General features: G+C 36.7%; 2 protein-coding genes and 1 long non-coding RNA gene across 4 annotated transcripts; 2 read left to right on the forward strand and 1 right to left on the reverse strand.

Moving 5' to 3' along the window:
• Positions 1 to 1,275: 1,275 nt before the first annotated feature.
• On the forward strand, positions 1,276 to 4,730 carry LOC111800659 (uncharacterized). Of its 2 annotated transcripts, none has more exons than XM_023684476.2 (6): positions 1,276 to 1,918; positions 2,278 to 3,354; positions 3,464 to 3,658; positions 3,764 to 3,894; positions 4,019 to 4,129; positions 4,410 to 4,730. In XM_023684476.2, exons 1-6 carry the CDS (start codon positions 1,730 to 1,732, stop codon positions 4,474 to 4,476), a joined length of 1,770 nt encoding a protein of 589 aa, XP_023540244.2. In that variant the 5' UTR covers positions 1,276 to 1,729; the 3' UTR covers positions 4,477 to 4,730. The 2 variants fall into 2 exon arrangements, with proteins under 2 accessions (XP_023540244.2, XP_023540228.2); XM_023684460.2 differs by having other exon boundaries at positions 1,282 to 1,918; positions 3,743 to 3,894.
• A 474-nt stretch (positions 4,731 to 5,204) lies between these two features.
• On the forward strand, positions 5,205 to 12,598 carry LOC111803351 (beta-amylase 8). The gene is given in 12 exon segments (XM_087126474.1): positions 5,205 to 5,813; positions 6,473 to 6,494; positions 6,606 to 6,694; positions 7,361 to 7,441; positions 7,545 to 7,748; positions 8,355 to 8,549; positions 8,760 to 8,924; positions 9,206 to 9,466; positions 11,079 to 11,291; positions 11,791 to 11,845; positions 11,848 to 12,012; positions 12,293 to 12,598. Coding segments are annotated over 12 exon segments (1,899 nt in total). The 5' UTR covers positions 5,205 to 5,396; the 3' UTR covers positions 12,325 to 12,598.
• An 802-nt stretch (positions 12,599 to 13,400) lies between these two features.
• LOC147793772 (uncharacterized) lies at positions 13,401 to 16,648 on the reverse strand. The gene is made up of 2 exons (XR_015422296.1): positions 16,067 to 16,648; positions 13,401 to 13,931 (listed from the first exon to the last, which is right to left on the reverse strand). It is a non-coding gene; the product is annotated as an uncharacterized LOC147793772 (long non-coding RNA).
• Between the last annotated feature and the right edge of the window lie 858 nt (positions 16,649 to 17,506).

Here is a 17,506-nt window from a genome sequence, read left to right on the forward strand (position 1 = left end):
AAACTGTAGAGATAATTATGTAGAAACCAAGAACACACTAGAACAGTTCTGATATCAACTAGCCTTTTCTATCTTTACCTTGAAACTTGGGATGTCTACTTTTAATCCAATATTCTCGGGCGATAGCAACCACCAAATGGACCAAAGGGCTTTTAGCTTTTTTCCACAACTCGTGAGTTGTGACATAAAGAGACTGTATTAATAAAAAAAACTAGCAACAATATTAGCAATTGCTTCTCTGCCATTCATGCTGTATTAGTTACAACATAAATATGTAGTTTGGTTTTTATCGAAACAAATCTAACATCGATGGAACTTTATTTTTCTGAGGTCCCATCGATTGGAGAGAGGGACAAAATATTCCTTACAAGGGTGTGGAAGCTTCTCCGTAGTAGACGTGTTTTAAAACCGTAAGGGTTACGATAATACGTAATGAGTCAAAACAAACAATATTTGCTAGTGATGAGCTTGGATTGTTACAAATGATATAAGTATCAGACACCAGGCAGTGTGTCAATGAGGACATTGAGCTCCCAAGATAGGTGGATTGTGAAGTCCCACATCGATGGGAGGAGAGAACGAAACATTCATTATAGAAAAGAACACTCTTTAGTTGCCTTGAAGTAAAAACCTTGTATGAATGACAAATCTAACTAATAGAAAAGAACGACAAATCCTTGACTCATTATCTAACTGATGTGGAATTTTAGCTGGTTCTTCCGTGTTTCATTACAATGATCTACTATTTCATCACTAGAATTCTTTCAACCATGAATTGACGGATGGAGAAAAATGCAAATATTTTTTCTTCAAGCAACTTTTGACTGTTACAAAGCTATAAAACAGATGTTATTTGATATCGGTTAATATAGGCCTAAATTTATAGTATGCCTTGTTTTTTTTTTTTTAATGATATGAACATAACTCAAATCGACTATAAAGTTAACTAAAAAAAGTGTAAATAATGTTCTTTTTGGAGCTTGCTTCACTAAATTCTTGTTTGTTCGGTTCCTTCGACTTGTTTCTTGTTTGTTCGGTTACTTCGACTTGTGGTCAGGTTTTAAATTTGAAAGTGTTGGGGGGCTTCCTGTGCAAAATTTGTGGAAGTTTTGCATTAAAAAAGAAATAAAAGTGAAATAAAAGTGAATTAATTTTTTTTAGTTGCCCGCCACAATTTCAATAAAGAAAAAGAAAATGATGGGAAGATGAGAACTGGAAGACAAAGGAAGGCCCAAGAAGAAAGTACACAGAACTGAGCCCGGTGGCCCAGGGGGTGCAATTTTCGAAGGGTCGGGTGTTTGAATTTTTCCCTCAAACGGAGGCAGAGAAAACGGCATGTTCTTCGTCTTTTCGATCTGAAAATCAATCAACATCGCTCAACTTTAATTTATGTATTGCTATTAAATCCTCACTCAAAATTACGCTACATGGGTTCCTTATCATTTGCTTTGCTTCGCTTAGCATTTGGATAATCAAGAAAGGGACCCCATTTCCGTTCCACATCTCTGCTCTGCGAGTTACTTTGTCTCTTTCTCTCATCTACTCGCCACAATATGCTTCCAATCCCATGCTTTCCTTTCTTTTTTACTTTCCCAATTCTCCTTCCTTCCTTTTAATCTCTCATTAATTTGAAATCGGTGTTTATGGAGTCTTTCTAGATCTGGATTGTTCGAATCTTTGCCACTTTTTGGATTTTTCCATGGAGTAGGATCGGCGTTGGTTTCGAGGGATGGGATCCAGCGGGAGTAAACCGTCGAGCAGTTCGCTGCCGTCGCCGCCGCCGTCTTCATCGTCGTTGGCGGCGACTCTGTCGAGTTCCGGGAGAATCCAGAGGAGGAGATCCAAAGGCCGGAGAGTTTTCCAGTGTTCTTGCCTTGGGACGCTCTCTGGATCGCACCATAGCGACAATGACGATAATGTACGGGATTTTCTTCCCCTTTTTTTTCAAGATGGATTGAGATTCGAATTTCTGCATCTTTGTTGGTGTTTTTTTTATTGTTTTGGCATTCGATTTCTGGAGAATGGACTTCATATTTGCACAAAACTTAGTAGTGTTTTAACTTTGCGTTGTCTGTTGTCTTTCGATTCATGTTAATTTTCTTGTTTATATTTCTATAGAACTCCAGCATGTTCTGCCCATGCAATTTGGATTATTGTATAAATGGTTCTTGTATTTGATTTATTGGCAGTTTTAATTTCTAATGATCTCTATGAACAAAATTAGAGGTTGATTGACGATGTTCATTATGTTCACTTGGGTTATGTGTTCTTCTGCAGGATTGTGAAAGTGATAACAAAAAGAATGCTCATTATTGTTCATCTGCAAATCATACTGCTCAAGCATTAGATCAGAAGAAAATTGAGGGTTACAGAAGGGTCAAAGCTGAGGAGTCTGTTGAAGCACCTTGCGTAACGTCGAATGTTGAACTTGATGGATGGGATCAAACCGGTGGTGCTGTTACCACCCCTAGAGCTGGTAGTACTTCTTCCCATGCAACCTCCCTCGAACCGTTGAAGTCTTCGAGTAACTTCCTTTCTCGCTTTAGTTTTGTTCCCGGTAATGTAAGCTTCAGACTGAGTAGAGCAAGCAGGTTAGGATCATCTAGATCTTATCCTTTGTCTTCAACTAGTCTCTCAATGTTGAATGACGAAGATGGGCTTCGTTTGTCGAATGGACCTGTCGGAGGCTTGGATGATCGAGATGAAATGCAGCAAGGTAGGGACTCGCTTCCTGCGTCCTTAGCTAGTGCAACTCATACTCAGTATCATGGAGATGGTCCTGCTAATTTTAGGCTGAATACACTACCTTCTGATCTTTCTACTAACTTACAAGACAATCAGGCAGTTTCTTCTACCCACGATGTGGCTCATGATTGTGATAATGCCCGAGTAGAGCCTGATGGAAACGTTTCCCATCCTCGAAATCTACCTGAAAATGAAAGCAGTGAGATTAGACAATCTGATAGACAGACTGGATCTAGGGAACCAGTTGAACAGAATTTTTGTTTCAGTCGGACCCTTAGCGTTGGAAGACTCCGAGATAGGGTTCTTCGTAGATCATCGTTATCTGACTTCACATTGTGTCCTCAGCAACAAGAGGGAGAGGAGAGAGATGCTAGTCAGAGTGGCGATGACCGACATGTTCGGACTGCTGAGACAAGGGCTTCATCATCTGAAGATAATGCTATGACCTCTCCAACAACGTCAGGTTATCCAGCTCCTAGTCTATCTAGTTCCCTGTTTAGCACCCAAGATAATGAAATGGAAACCACTCGGCCTCGAGAAGCTAGATATCACGATTTGCTCGAACACCGGTCAAATTTCCTTGAACGGAGAAGACGAATACGTTCCCAGGTTTGTAATTATTCTTGATGGAGTTCATTTTTATGCTATGGTAGAGATGAAATAGTATAAAAATGTTGTAATGTTGGTCTTTTTTTCTCTCTTGAATCCACTCATTCAGGTTCGTGCCCTACAGCGGTTGGGAAGTCGCTTTGAGAACCTATCTGGGCACGAGAGATCGTGTATATTATCTGGTCAACATAGGACGGGTCATTGTACTTGTCGTATCAATAATCGTGACACAAATGTAAATGATAACACTGATGCTAGAGCTAGTATATCAAGAATTGTAATGTTAGCTGAAGCCTTATTTGAGGTAAGTCAATGTTCTGTCATCTTCTCTGCTTACTTTCCTCGCATTTTATCTATACTATTGAATCTCTGTACTTAATTTAATTAGGTTCTGGATGAAATTCACCAGCAATCTGTAGTCTTATCGTCCCGTCCTGCATCTTTGATTGGCTCTCTGCCTGCTCCGAACGATATTGTAGATTCTATGCCCGTTAAATTTTATTCCAAGTTGCAAAAGCATCAAAACGAGGAAGCTGCCCAGTAAGCATATGCTCTTTCTTGTTTAAGACATTCATTCCACATATTCTTTCGCACGCATAGCTCTTTTCGTGTTTAGTCGAACATTTGTCTGATGTGTCCCACCTTTTATACTATAAATCCACAGATGCTACATATGCCTGGTCGAGTACGATGAAGGAGACAGCATGAGAGTGTTGCCTTGCCATCATGAGTTTCACACAGCATGTGTCGATAAGTGGCTGAAGGAAATCCACAGGTATTAACTGGTTCACATACCGATTTCTGCATCTCGAACTGTATACAGGATGAATGCCTCATTTTCTGGTATTTTTGGAACATCATACACTGGCTTTCACAGACATCATTCATGGGGTGGGCCTGACTTGATAATACTCATATTAGATACATTGTGCCTCAACCAACGACTCGTTGAACAGTCGAACAAATGAATCCTACTTTTGACTCGATCGATGTGTATAGTTTTCACGCTACTGAAGTTCAACCAACCTGACTTGCTCGTCTGTGTTATTATGCAGGGTATGTCCACTCTGTCGAGGTGACATATGCAGCAGATCAGATGCGTTACCAGACGATGTCACGTGAAGGCAATTCATTTCGAAAACCCGCTGTCTGTGATTCTTTTTGGTTGGCTGGTGAGAATATTGTAAGGGAAAAGATGATGAATGGGTATGAAAATGATGCTGAAATTCTGGTTTTTGTTCTATGATTTGTGGTGTCCTTTTATAAGTATTGACTTGCTAGAGTGTTGTAATGAAAATGGACCCAAAAGAGAATCTCACGAGCCTTCTTCTCCTGTCCAAGATTGTGAATAAGATAATGAAAGTCTTTTCTCTACACTTCCTGTCTTTTTCCCCACTTTTTCCCATAAATTTTGTTTTTTTTTTATTGCTTAATTAACCTTTTCATTTAATTTAAGAAATAAACCAAAATTTCCCATAAATTATTTTTTAATTATAAATATTTATAAGTTTATCTAGCTTAATCTAAATTCTGATATTAAGGTAATTTTTATATTAAATTTAACGTAAGAAGTAAATAAAAAATTTTATTCTAACTTATTTGAAATTTTTATTTTACTTTATATATATATATTTATATCATAAATCCAAACATTCTTAATTAAGCAATATATTTAATAAATACAAATTTAAATTTCTGCGCAATATAAGTGGAGGAAATATATTGATGAATAAAAGAAAAAAGAGAAATAAAGAGAGCGAGAAAAAAAAAAAGGATCAATTAATTGAGATTTTTTATAATTATTGATTTTTTTAATAATATATATATATATATATAGTTGTCTGTTCTTTAATTTTCTGTATCGGGAAGAGAGATTTGTTTGTTTGCTTAATCAGCTATGAGCGCGAGGCAAAGGCGCGTCGTCTGGCCGGAGGGAATGGGCGGGAAGGATAGCTGCAATCGGAATTCTTAAGAGCTACTGGTTCGAACGAATCAATGTAATTCGATATTGTCTGTAAGTAAGTTGCAAGAATTCGACGAAGATGAGCGGCAGCTTGAACGACGATAGTTTCCATCAAGATCTTCAACCCCGAGCCAATAATGTTTCCGACTATTTATCCCACCAGCTTCAACCTCCGCCGCCGCCGCCTCGTCGTCCTCGTGGTTTTGCCGCCACCGCTGCTGCTATAGGACAGACAACTTCCACGGCTTCTGCTACTGGCGGCAAGGCAAAGAGAGAGAGAGAGAAGGAAAAAGAGCGGACGAAGCTTCGTGAGCGCCATCGCCGAGCCATTACTAGTCGAATACTGGCGGGACTCCGCCAGTATGGTAACTTCCCCCTTCCTGCTCGCGCTGATATGAATGATTTGCTGGCCGCGCTTGCTAGGGAGGCTGGTTGGGTTGTCGAGGTCGATGGCACCACATACAGGCACTCCACTCCGCCTTCTCAGTCCCAAGAGGTTGGTACTTTTGGTTAAACTTTTCGCGCTTTTTTCAAGAGTCATTGTCACGCTAATTTTTTCGTACTTAGTTTATCTCTATGAATTCTTTAAAACAATCATGGATTGATCTCTGATGCCACTAAAAGAATCGAAAATGACGAACGTGATTTAAAGGAACACGACAAGAGCATTACTCTGAAATTGCTAATGATGAACGCTGCGAAAGGAAATATGGAACGTAAATGAAGTGTCAACGACAGGTGATAGTAACACAGGCTCAACAATCAACTCATTGCTTATTTTCGCAGTTTTATCGATACTTTTAGAGCAAATGGTAATTTAAGACTTGTGCTATAATTTAGGTATGGATATCTGGCAATGCTTCATAAGTTTCTACTGTCGTTGGAAAACCTTCGTGCATCTGTCGTATATGGTTGCCTTTATTCTAGCAAACAACGTAGATTGTGTTAAGAGTTTAAACTTGAGGAAGATGATATAGATCGAACGCTTCGCACTCTACCTGTCTTTCCAATTAGGATTATAAGATATAAAATATGTCATCATACAAAACGTATGCTCTAATTTGGTTGTCCTAGTTTCTATGCTGCTGCTTAAATCCACTGTATTATCCGTTCTTTCTAAAGCCTTGGTAACTGTTGATTGTAAATACTTCACAGGCAGCATTTCCTGTAAGGTCAGGTGAAAGCCCTATCTCATCCGTTTCTTTTAAGAGTTGCTCTATTAAAGCAGCTTTAGATTGTCAGCCATCTGTTCATAGAATTGATGAGAGCTTATCTCCAGCATCTTTAGATTCGGTTGTTATCACGGAAAGAGATGCAAAGAATGAGAAGTATGCAGCTTTGAGCCCTCTTAACTCAGCTCACTGCCTGGAAGATCAGGTAAAGTTTTTCACTAACTAGCTCCTTTTCTCCCATCCAACTTTATTGTGCTGTGCTAATTTCTTAGAAAAGTAACGTCGTATTATTTAAATAACTTTAAGTTAAACCTTTTGTTTCCTTTCACACGTGTAAGTGATGTTTTATTGTACATCAGGCATTCCTAATGCCTTTAAGGACATGAAAGTCCTCTACTTCATTTTACAAAGATGGACCAGTTAGGACATTGACAATGTAAAGCATACATACGTAGTGTTAATATAGAGATTTGTCTATTTTGAATGGAACAAAGAGGTCTAAGTAATGAATTAGATTCCATTCATCCTGTATATGTCTCTCTCAAGTGACGCATGATGCTATGTCCTAAAAAAGGCTGAAGTCTTCCATTGTAGTTGAGAAATAAAATGATGGGTTTCCCCTTCTGCATAGGAAATTAAGAAACTGTTGATATTGTCAAAATTTATTGGTTCATTTTCACTTTAATTGTGATTCTAAGCTATAATTTATTTTATTTTAAATTTTGGGAAGTATTACTGTAGATGTCTGATCCGTATCAAAACTCTGTGATGTATCAAGCACGTTCCTTTATATCTGCCTGCTTCCCTGATTTTTTTTTCTTTTAAAGATTTTGAGTTTGAAAAATCAAACTTTTGGTCAACTGATGCACAGCTTATACAAGATATTCGTCCTAGGGAGAATGAGAGTCAATTCAGAGGCACTCCTTATATCCCTGTTTATGTGATGCTTTCAGTAAGTGGTTTTTTTTTTTTTTTTTTTCTTCAGATTTACCTTCTATGTCGCTTTCACTTCGTCAAAATTTTAATTGCTAATGTATCCCAAACTTTCATGCCAGACTGGTTTTATAAACAACTTCTGTCTATTGATTGATCCTGATGGCGTTAGACAGGAGTTAAGTCATTTGAAAGCACTAAATGTTGATGGTGTTATTGTCGATTGTTGGTGGGGTATCATAGAAGCTTGGAACCCACAGAAGTATGTGTGGTCTGGCTATAGAGACCTTTTTAACATCATACGAGAATTCAAGCTGAAATTGCAGGTATTTCCCAATGATGAGCTGCACGTATGGCTCCATTTGTATGTAGGTCAAATCATGTGAAATCTAAATGAAAGTAGAAGTAGAAGAAACCCATCGGTATATATGCTATAGATAAGTCCTTAAGGAGTTTCCCTTTGTTTATTTTATCACCAACATAAATTGTTTATGTTATCTACTTCGTCATGATTTTTACATTTCCAGAGAACCCAATTTATTGATTGGCCAATTAGTTGCAAAAGGCTATATCATTGCATTGATCTTGATGGGAACAAACTCTTGTCATATTTAGGATCGTTTTGAGTATTCTAATATGACCTTTACTTGCTGCTTATGCACCCATCTGGATTGTTGTCACATTTAGTCTCTTTTTTGTTTTACCGGTCCTCAAATTGCTGTTATGTATTTTGGATTTAAAATAAGAATCACCGTTAACCTTGGGTTTCAGAGGTATTTCTCTGAGATGCGATCATGGTCATGAAAATTCCTAGCCTGCTTTAGGAGCATTGTGATTAATGATTATTGTCTAAAGCTCATGAAACAACCATGGTTAATTGTCTTTATTTCCTAACCATTGTCGAGTCACTTTTGGAAATGTTTTTTCGAAAGGTTGTGATGGCATTCCATGCATGTGAGAGAACTGAATCTGGTGATGCATTTATCAACCTCCCACAATGGGTTTTGGAGATAGGGAAGGAAAACCCCGATATATTCTTTACAGATCGTGAAGGAAGGAGGAATGAGGATTGTCTATCTTGGGGCATTGACAAAGAGAGAGTTTTAAGAGGAAGAACTGGCATGGAGGTGATGAAGCATTTTGTGTGCTATAACACTGCAACTTACAGGATGTCAAACTGTGATAACCTTATATATCTAATGTTTTATTTTACTTTGATGAATTCTATATGCCTACGATGTAATTTTCTTTCCAGTTCTGGCCATGAGATACTTTTATATTATCACCCCTATTATAACCTGGATTTATGTACCTAACGGAATCTTAAATATTTATAGGTCTATTTTGACTTCATGCGAAGCTTTCATACTGAGTTCAATGATTTGTTTGCTGAGGGTTTTGTCTCTGCGATTGAAGTAGGACTGGGGGCATCTGGAGAGCTAAAATATCCTTCTTTCTCAAAAAGAATGGGATGGAGCTATCCTGGTATTGGTGAGTTTCAGGTATCTCTTAAACATTCTCTTCATCATATTGATAATCTCCCATTCTTAGTATTCATTGAGTATTGTGTTTCATATATCAGGAGGGTTCTATCAGCATGTAGTATAGACAACAATTGTCATGCTATATGTGACCTTGAAAGCTCTACTTGAAAGCTCTACTTGAAAGTAATGAACCTACTCATAAAAATGGACCATAATGGCCCATCACCTTGTAAGACCAAGTGGAATAATTTGGGACCGTTGGATAGCTGATTGTTAACTTTGGCAAATTTGATGTGCAGTGTTATGATAAGTATCTACAACAGAGTCTGCGCAAAGCTGCTGGGCTTCGTGGTCACTCATTCTGGGCTAGAGGACCTGATAATTCTGGACAATACAATTCTAGACCACATGAATCAGGGTTCTTCTGTGAACGAGGTGATTATGATAGTTACTATGGGCGCTTTTTCCTCCAATGGTATGCGCAGATGCTGATATATCATGTAGATAATGTCTTGTCTCTTGCAAGCCGTGTCTTTGAGGAAACAAAATTTATCGTTAAGGTATGAGAGTGTTCATCTCACTGGTCAACCTTAGCTTTGTGCAAGTTTTTTCCGTTGCTAGTGACTTATCGTAATGATTGCCTTTTCATGAATTTGTCCCTTGCTCTTTGGGTGATTAATTCTTCTTGAAATTTTCCACCATCAGGCCATTGACAAGTCACCTTCTCATTGAGAACTTATTTTTAATTAGCATTATGACCAGATGTGCTTCTTGGAGCACATTATTTTATTCGGGATTTGTTTGAATGTAGGTTTTTCTTTGTTAGTGGGACTTGCATTAAATTGTCTTCCTTCTCATGGGTACACTTTGATGCCTCATGCCTGAATCTGGATTCCGAATCCTAAACATGGTGCATTACAAATGGTATCAAAGCGGTACCTTTCCTAGTGAGATGTGGTTTGGGGACAAACCAACGTGGCAGTTGGTGGACATGTGACACTTGAATAAAAGAGGGGTACATGAACGAACTGAAGACCACATCCGAATGAGAGTGATTCTTAGAATATGATAGTTAAGAAAAGCTTAAAAGAATTAAAAGTCATTACCTATATCAACAAAGTGCACTTTCCTTTTTGGTGGATCAATCATAGGAACTCCATAATCAAACATGTTTTGCTTGGAGCAATTCTACGATGGGTGATCTTTTGAGAATTTTCTTAAAATGCATGTTAGTGAGGACAAAACATGTTGGAAGGACTTCTTTGGTCTGTAGGGATAGTTTTTACTCTTACAAGTGAGGAGTAAGTAACGTGACCATGTCGCAAAGGATACATGGGAATGTTGGGGCCATTAAGTGCCGAATCCGGATTACAAATTTTGTTTATGGGGCGTGACATACACAATACCTGGTTGTAAATTGTAAGACATGTTAGGAGCCTAGGACTCAACCCTTGTAAGTTACATATACTTTATGTGAGAAGGGAAGTGTAGAGTGTTATATTCTAACGGCATTATGGGTATAAGACACTGAGCTAACAGAGAGAATAATGGGTGCCTATATCGGAAGTGGCAAAGAGGATTTGGGTGTAATAAATATTCCGCTATGAAAACGAGGGAAGTAAAGAGTCTATTAGTGTTCAGAATTTTCCAACTGGGGAAACGAGTCTATTAGTATCTTGGAGCTTTTGAGGTTCGAGAGTTGAATCTAGAGGGTCACACTATGATAAAACCCCCATATCTCTCGTCCTGTCTCTCCTCTATTGTCTTCTCCATTATTCGCCCACCTATCCAAGTTTGTTGCATTCCATTTGATGAAGCCTAGGTCAATATATTGAGCAAGCATGAGTATGTAATCATGTCTCTCAACTATCATTGTATGTTTTATAGGGATGAAAATTCCAGTAGAACAACGGCTGTATTTTCGATTCCCATGCATACTTTTTTTTTCTCGGTACAACCATCGTATCTGTACTCCCTACTTGCATAGTTAATCTTCAATCATGGGTACAACTTCTTTAAGACAATCAGCATCCTGTTACTCATTTTCCAACTTTGGTCCTCGCTTCATGAGTTCAACTTCTGATATGTTTCATGTCTCTATCAATCAATCGTAAGGCATCCGGTCATGGACTTATTGCGGAATCAGTTAAATGCATGTTTTTGTTAACACAGATTCCTGCAGTTTATTGGTGGTACAAAACTTCTAGTCATGCGGCGGAGCTCACAGCTGGGTTTTATAACCCCTCTAACCAAGATGGTTACTCCCCTGTTTTAGATGTTCTGAAGAAACACTCTGTTATAGTCAAACTCGTATGCTCTGGCATGCCAGTTACTGGTCAGGAAGTGGATGATGCATTGGCTGATCCAGAAAGTTTGAGTTGGCAGGTGATGAACTTTTGTAGTATCTTTTGCCTTTTTCTTTGCACCATTGAGCTTCTATGGGTGCCTTCGCTATGATTTTTCTGGCCATTGATTAATGCCTTGATAAAGGTTAATGTGCCGTTTTCCAATGTTATTGAAAGCAACAAAACGTAGGGGAAGACGTGGCTGCAATGGTTACTATAGGGCATATATTCTCTTTAGTTACCATTTTAAAAAAATAAAAAACATTTATACCTTTCAAAATCTCAAATTTGTAAACTGTGATATGAGTTCAGTATGATCAATAATATTAAGTGTACCTGTCGTTTGTTCAAAATTTTCTAGCACCAGATTTGAAAGCACTGACAGAGAACTGGTCTCAAAACAATTTCTTTATTTCTCGACATCTGTGTGTAGTAGTAACCATTATCATGTTGAAATTTAACTGTTTCTGTTCTCTATTATTGTGTTCCTTCTCCCTTATGAATGCCTTTAAAGGGAAATTTCCATGCCTCGTCTACAGATTTTAAATTCTGCTTGGGATCGAGGCTTAGCTGTAGCTGGTGAAAATTCCCTTTCGGCTATGACAGAGAAGGACATATGAGAATTATTGATATGGCAAAACCGAGGAATGACCCTGATCGCCATCATTTCTCTTTCTTTGCATATCGTCAGCAGCCTGCTGCTTTGATTCAAGGAGCGGTTTGCTTTCCGGAGTTGGACTACTTCATTAAGTGCATGCATGGTAAGTATTTAATTTGTTTGTCCTTATCTTAGGGTAATGGGTTGATGCATCAGGAAATTATAAATGGATACCTATATCTATCGATATATATAACTATCTCTCTCTCTCTCTCTCTCTCCCTCTCTCTCTCTATATATATATATCATAATGCATAATTCTTTATAGTACAATTCAAACAGGGTTTTTGAAGAATAGAAGTTATTTGCTTAACCTTGAAGATATATGGCACTTGGATTCATAATATTTGTTTGGCTGTTACCATTTTAACAATCTTTTGCAGGCGAGATAGTAGACGATTTGGTGCCCTGTTGAAGTGCGAGATAGTAGACGATTTGGTGCCCTGTTGAAGTGCAAAATTCTCACTCATACATGGATTGCAAACTGCAGCTACCGTTCTAGACATGTTCAGGTAAATTATTGTCATCTCAAACCTCGTAAAAGAGCATAGTGATTGTAAATTTCATCTTCTATGCGTCGTTTTTTAAGTTGCTGCCTTTGAATGATGAACCCATTAGAGTTTGTTAGTGACCGTTCAGCTGGGAAAATTTAGTTGGTTTAAAATATATATCATGGCTTCAAACTTCAACCCCATTTATATCTGTCCAGAAAAAAAGGAAAAAAAATCCCTTAGCTTTGTGGTTGATGTCTTCAACTTCTCTCTCTAGAAGTTTTGGTTAACCTTCAAGCTCATGGATGAGAGTCGATGTTTAAGGTAGAGAGAGCTATGAAATATAAGATCATTTTTCTTTCATGAGGGTTTTCAAGAATAGGTAATGACTTTGGAGTCAACGTGGACTAAAATCTTGCCTTCCTTTCCTTTGTCTCCCAGATTTGTACACTTTTAGTTCTTAGACTCTTAGGTTAGTGAGTAATATATCTTTAAATGATCTAATAAGCCTTAAGCTTACTATACAGAAAAAGACTTTCAACATTTTTTAAAGTTTTAAGAGAAAAAACAGGAAGAAAAATCTAGTGGTTGGGGTAAAGAACTCTTTATCTTCTCTCTTTAGAAATCTTGGACACTCTCACTCACTACTACAATGGAGAGAATCAGTTTTTTTAGAGTTAAAATTGCCATTGGTGTTTACCGATTCTTTTAGGCATAAACTATAACATTATGTACCAATCCTGGGGAGAGAGCTGTTATTGAACGGCCGAAGGGCTCTAAGTTCTCTCCCTAACATTTTTATCATTTTGTTAAATGGTATTTTTTTTTCCCAGTTAATTAATTAAAGACAACACATTTTGATTTCTTAGCTTATAGAAAATAATGAAATGAAATCATGTTTGGTAATGTTTATTTATTTATTTTTAATGTTTGCAGCAGTTAGAGAAATATTTTTAAGAGAAATGCTCCATGGAAAGGGAAACAAAAGATAAGAGGGAAATTTATGGGGTATAAACATTGGTAGAAATTTATGCTTCGTAGAGATATAAATGCAGTAAAAAGTAATTAAAGAGAGAAAGTTACAGGGATGAAATGTTAGGAAGAAAGAAAATCTTAGAGAGAAAGCAAAGGGAAAAGATAAGAGAGGGGAAAAGTACTATTAATATATTCATGAGGAGTAATTGTGGAACAACCCATCGCTAGTAGATATTGTCTTTTTCGGGCTTTCTCTTTCGGGTTTCTCCTCAAGGCTTTCAAACGCATCTTCTAGAGGAAAGTCTCCACACCTTGATGTTTTGTTTTCCTCCCCAACTAATGTGAGACATCACAAATGGACAACTCCGAGGAAAAGAAGAGGAAGGAGGGGATAACTCCGAGGAAAAGAAGAGGGAGGAGGGGCAGGAACCTTTTCAAATTTCAGTATCAAAAGTGTTTATTTTAAATTTTCTAAAATCAAATTGACGCTACCTGCTCTGCTACCTTCAAACTTCAAGAATCAAAAATCTATTTGGCCCTAAAAACAAACAAACTACTACAACAACAATCAAGTCAAATTAATGGAATCACAGATCATTAGATGTTCTAGAATTATAATTATAATGTTTTTGCATTGCTAAGATGTTTTAGAAACAAATCATGCTTCTGCTATTAATGATTTTAAGAATAAACTTCATCAAAATATCAAATAAGTCTATATTTTAAAATTAAAAAATCGTCTCAATATAAGATTAAAGTGTATATTTAAAAAGGAAAAAAAATGAATTTTATGTTTAATAAAACTGTAAATTAAAAAAAAAATCAAATAGGTTAGAAAAAAAAAATCAAGGAGACAAATTTAAGAAATTTAGTGAACACAACTTAAATTTAGAGATTAAATAACATTTTTTAAAGTTTAAAAATTGATTAGACACCATGCAAAATCCATCTTAGACACATTTAGATGGATACATTTTAAAATTCAAAGATTGCAAATTAAATTAAAAATAATTAGATAAATAATGCCGAACATGCTAACTATGACCCATACCAAAAATAAATGAAAGCCAATTACAAAACCTAATGAATTTATGGATCTCATTAATGTTACAAAGAAACCAAAAGTCCAAATCCAGCTCCTATAAGCTACGTGGTAGCTAGTTAAAAGCTGGGAGAGGAGAAAAGGCAACATTGACAATTAGGCAAAGATGCTCGGAAAAGTATATTATCTAGACATAAGTAACACAATAGTTAGGTCTTCTTTTCACAAGATAAGCTTTTATATAAGTGACAATGGTTTGTTTTTTCCATAATGACCAGCAACATATGCCTAAAGTTGAAAATTAAAAATATTTATTAAATTTGTGCTATCCAAAATAGCTTCAACTTTGAAGTCCAATGTTTGATTTAATAGGAAAATTGAGTTTAAATCTATTAAAATTTATCTCATCCCTATGTTGAGTTCACGTAGAAGGAGCACTTAACTAATTGAACTATCATTTTAATAATATACCTAAAAAAAGCAAAAAAACACAAGAACAAAAAGTTACATATGCCTGAATGGTTTCTTAGTAAAAATGAGACGAAGAACAATTTAAAAAAGGTAATACAATTTTAAAAAATAATTTTATAACAAACAATTTTAGCTTTTATGGTGAACCACCTACCAACCACAAAACCTACTGGCTATTTCCTTTTACAATGAAACACAATCAGTTCACTTCTACTTAATTTCCGAACGGAAGGAATCGGAATGTCTCCATTTACATAGGCTATTATCATGGCATGATGGAGCCAGACGGCCCATGAACCGACAAATGAAAACAAATCCCCTCTTTTCCGGAATACTAGTTTCATTATTCTAGTTCTACTCTGCACTATGCAAACGAAGGGCACAAAATTTCAGGAAACCTGGTTTGGCGGGGAATTCTACAGTCATACAAGAATTACCAGAAGAATACAACTTACAAACTGGTCGCCTTTTTGTCAAACTCATCATTCGCGAACAGATCAATTAATTGGACCAAACACTATTACAAGGTAAACAGCAGTTCAAAGATTATTGTCATCTCTCTCTCTCTCTCTCTCTTTTCTTTGACCTTAGATTTTTTAGCAGGAGCAGAATATGAAGTATAATGTTCTAACAGTTCCGTTATTCTATACGGATTCGAATCGAAGTTTTATGTCAAAATTAGAAGTAGCATCTCTCATTGTGTTCCATGGATGGAAGCAATAAACTGAAACCAAATACCTTCAACGATAATAAATCTGGCTCTATGATACACAAAGTTCTAACAGTTCCGTTATTCCATAAGGACTTGAATCGGAGTTTTATGTTGAAAATTAGAGGTAACATCTGTCATTGTGTTTCATAGATGGAAGCAATAAACAGAAACCAAATAACTTCAACGACAATAAATCTGGCTCTATGATATACAAACATTAGCCTCAATTCGAAACACAGCTAAAGCTCTTCAGTAATCAACTCCGAAAGCGGACGAAAAAGGAAGAAAGATAATTAAACAAGATTCAGAGCACAGACCAGATCTATTAAGTAATTTTCAAACCGGTTATTAATTTCAGTCATGGAGAGAAATCGAAACTAGCAACAAAGTTCTACAACTCCAATCATGAAAAATGCGAACAATTAAATTAACTCGTTCTCTCTCGAAAGTAAGAGAAACTCCGTACCTGAGATCTGTAGGAAGGTAAGAATCCAAGCAATCTTCACCACGGTTTCCGATTCAGTTGATGCAAGGCGGGATCCAATTCGCCCAAACATTTCCCGAACAAGCTAAACCACACGGCGGCAAAGAAATGAAGCAAAAAGTAAAAGAAATAGAAGCAGAGAAAAACAGAAAAAGAAGATGAGGAGATGCCGGCCGTCGGCAAACGCAAACCGGAGCGAAGCAGTTCCCGACCTGCACCAAGCGAATTAGAGACCGACGGTGTATAACTGAGAAGAAACAACGCCGAGAAATTGCCCGCGAAAGATTAAGACGACGGAAAGAAGAGGCAAACAGAGAGAGAGGACGGAGATTAAACCCTACGCAGAGCGAGAAGATCCATGGCCGGTTCAGGGGCCTTTATAGCAACCAGAATCGAAGACGATGAAGACACGTGTCTACCGCCAACTGAGAAGCCGCGTCAATCTAACGGCTCTGATAGGCTGAAACATTGGGGGGTCCACCCGCACTCAATGATCGTCGCTACACTATATTATGGAACAGAGGAGAGCCACTGTGACCTTATTTCTTCCCGGCTCCAAAATCTTCTAGCAAATCTTACCTTTCAAATTATTGGTTGAATTATAAATTTAATATTTAAATTATTTTAAAATTTCAATTAAAAAGATTTTTTAAATTAAAAAAAAAAAGAGTACTTAAATAATAATCGTCTAAATTATTATTAAATTTATATTAAATATATATTTAAAAAAATACACATGATTAATATAAGTAATGACTTTAAATTCAAGACTTTTTCAGTCATATACTGACGATTACTCTCATTCGAATATAGTCTTTAGTTTATTCATATATCCCTCGTTTACTCTGAGTATCACATAATTATTTAAGACGTACGTCCTCAATCAATAAAAAGTATTTAAACTATGAATATAATTTAAAAAACAAGGGTTAGGGAATATAATAAAACTAGATTTTGATGTAAACTTTTTATCCTTTCCGATATTAGGGGACCGCATTTGTTCGTTGGTTTAGGGGCAATGGCCGCTGCTCTAATTTGCCTTTTTAGCCTAGCGGCAAAACATATTTGACCTCCTTTAATATATATATATGACGTGAAGATAAAATTACGGACTTTTGAGATAGTAATGTCCTATCTCGAGCATGCTCGAATTAGCTTTATGTCATTCTAATATTTTATTCTCGATACCATGTCAAAATCAAATCTTTTAAACATATCAACAAAATCGCCCACAAAACTACCCCATATCAACTAAAGTTAAATTCATCGAACTATTTTTCAAATTTATATTCAAGAAAATCGAGCCAATATAAAAATCAAGTTTGAACCGAATGCATTGTCAATTTGTTCCATTCACGCCTTTATGCCATCAATGAATATATTGTAAATTATTTATTTTATTAATCTAGTAAATAATTAAAG

Source organism: Cucurbita pepo, chromosome 1 (genome assembly GCF_057944985.1).
Source record: "Cucurbita pepo subsp. pepo isolate OVF chromosome 1, ASM5794498v1, whole genome shotgun sequence".
In the NCBI taxonomy this organism is placed as follows: domain Eukaryota; kingdom Viridiplantae; phylum Streptophyta; class Magnoliopsida; order Cucurbitales; family Cucurbitaceae; genus Cucurbita; species Cucurbita pepo.

Bases quoted from the DNA above. Each gene is read 5' to 3' on its own strand.
- LOC111800659 (XM_023684460.2), top strand. From the start codon at position 1,730: ATGGGATCCAGCGGGAGTAAACCGTCGAGCAGTTCGCTGCCGTCGCCG. The intron at 1,919-2,277 runs GTACGGGATTTT...GTTCTTCTGCAG, and splicing joins ATAGCGACAATGACGATAAT to GATTGTGAAAGTGATAACAA. The intron at 3,895-4,018 runs GTAAGCATATGC...ATAAATCCACAG, and splicing joins CAAAACGAGGAAGCTGCCCA to ATGCTACATATGCCTGGTCG.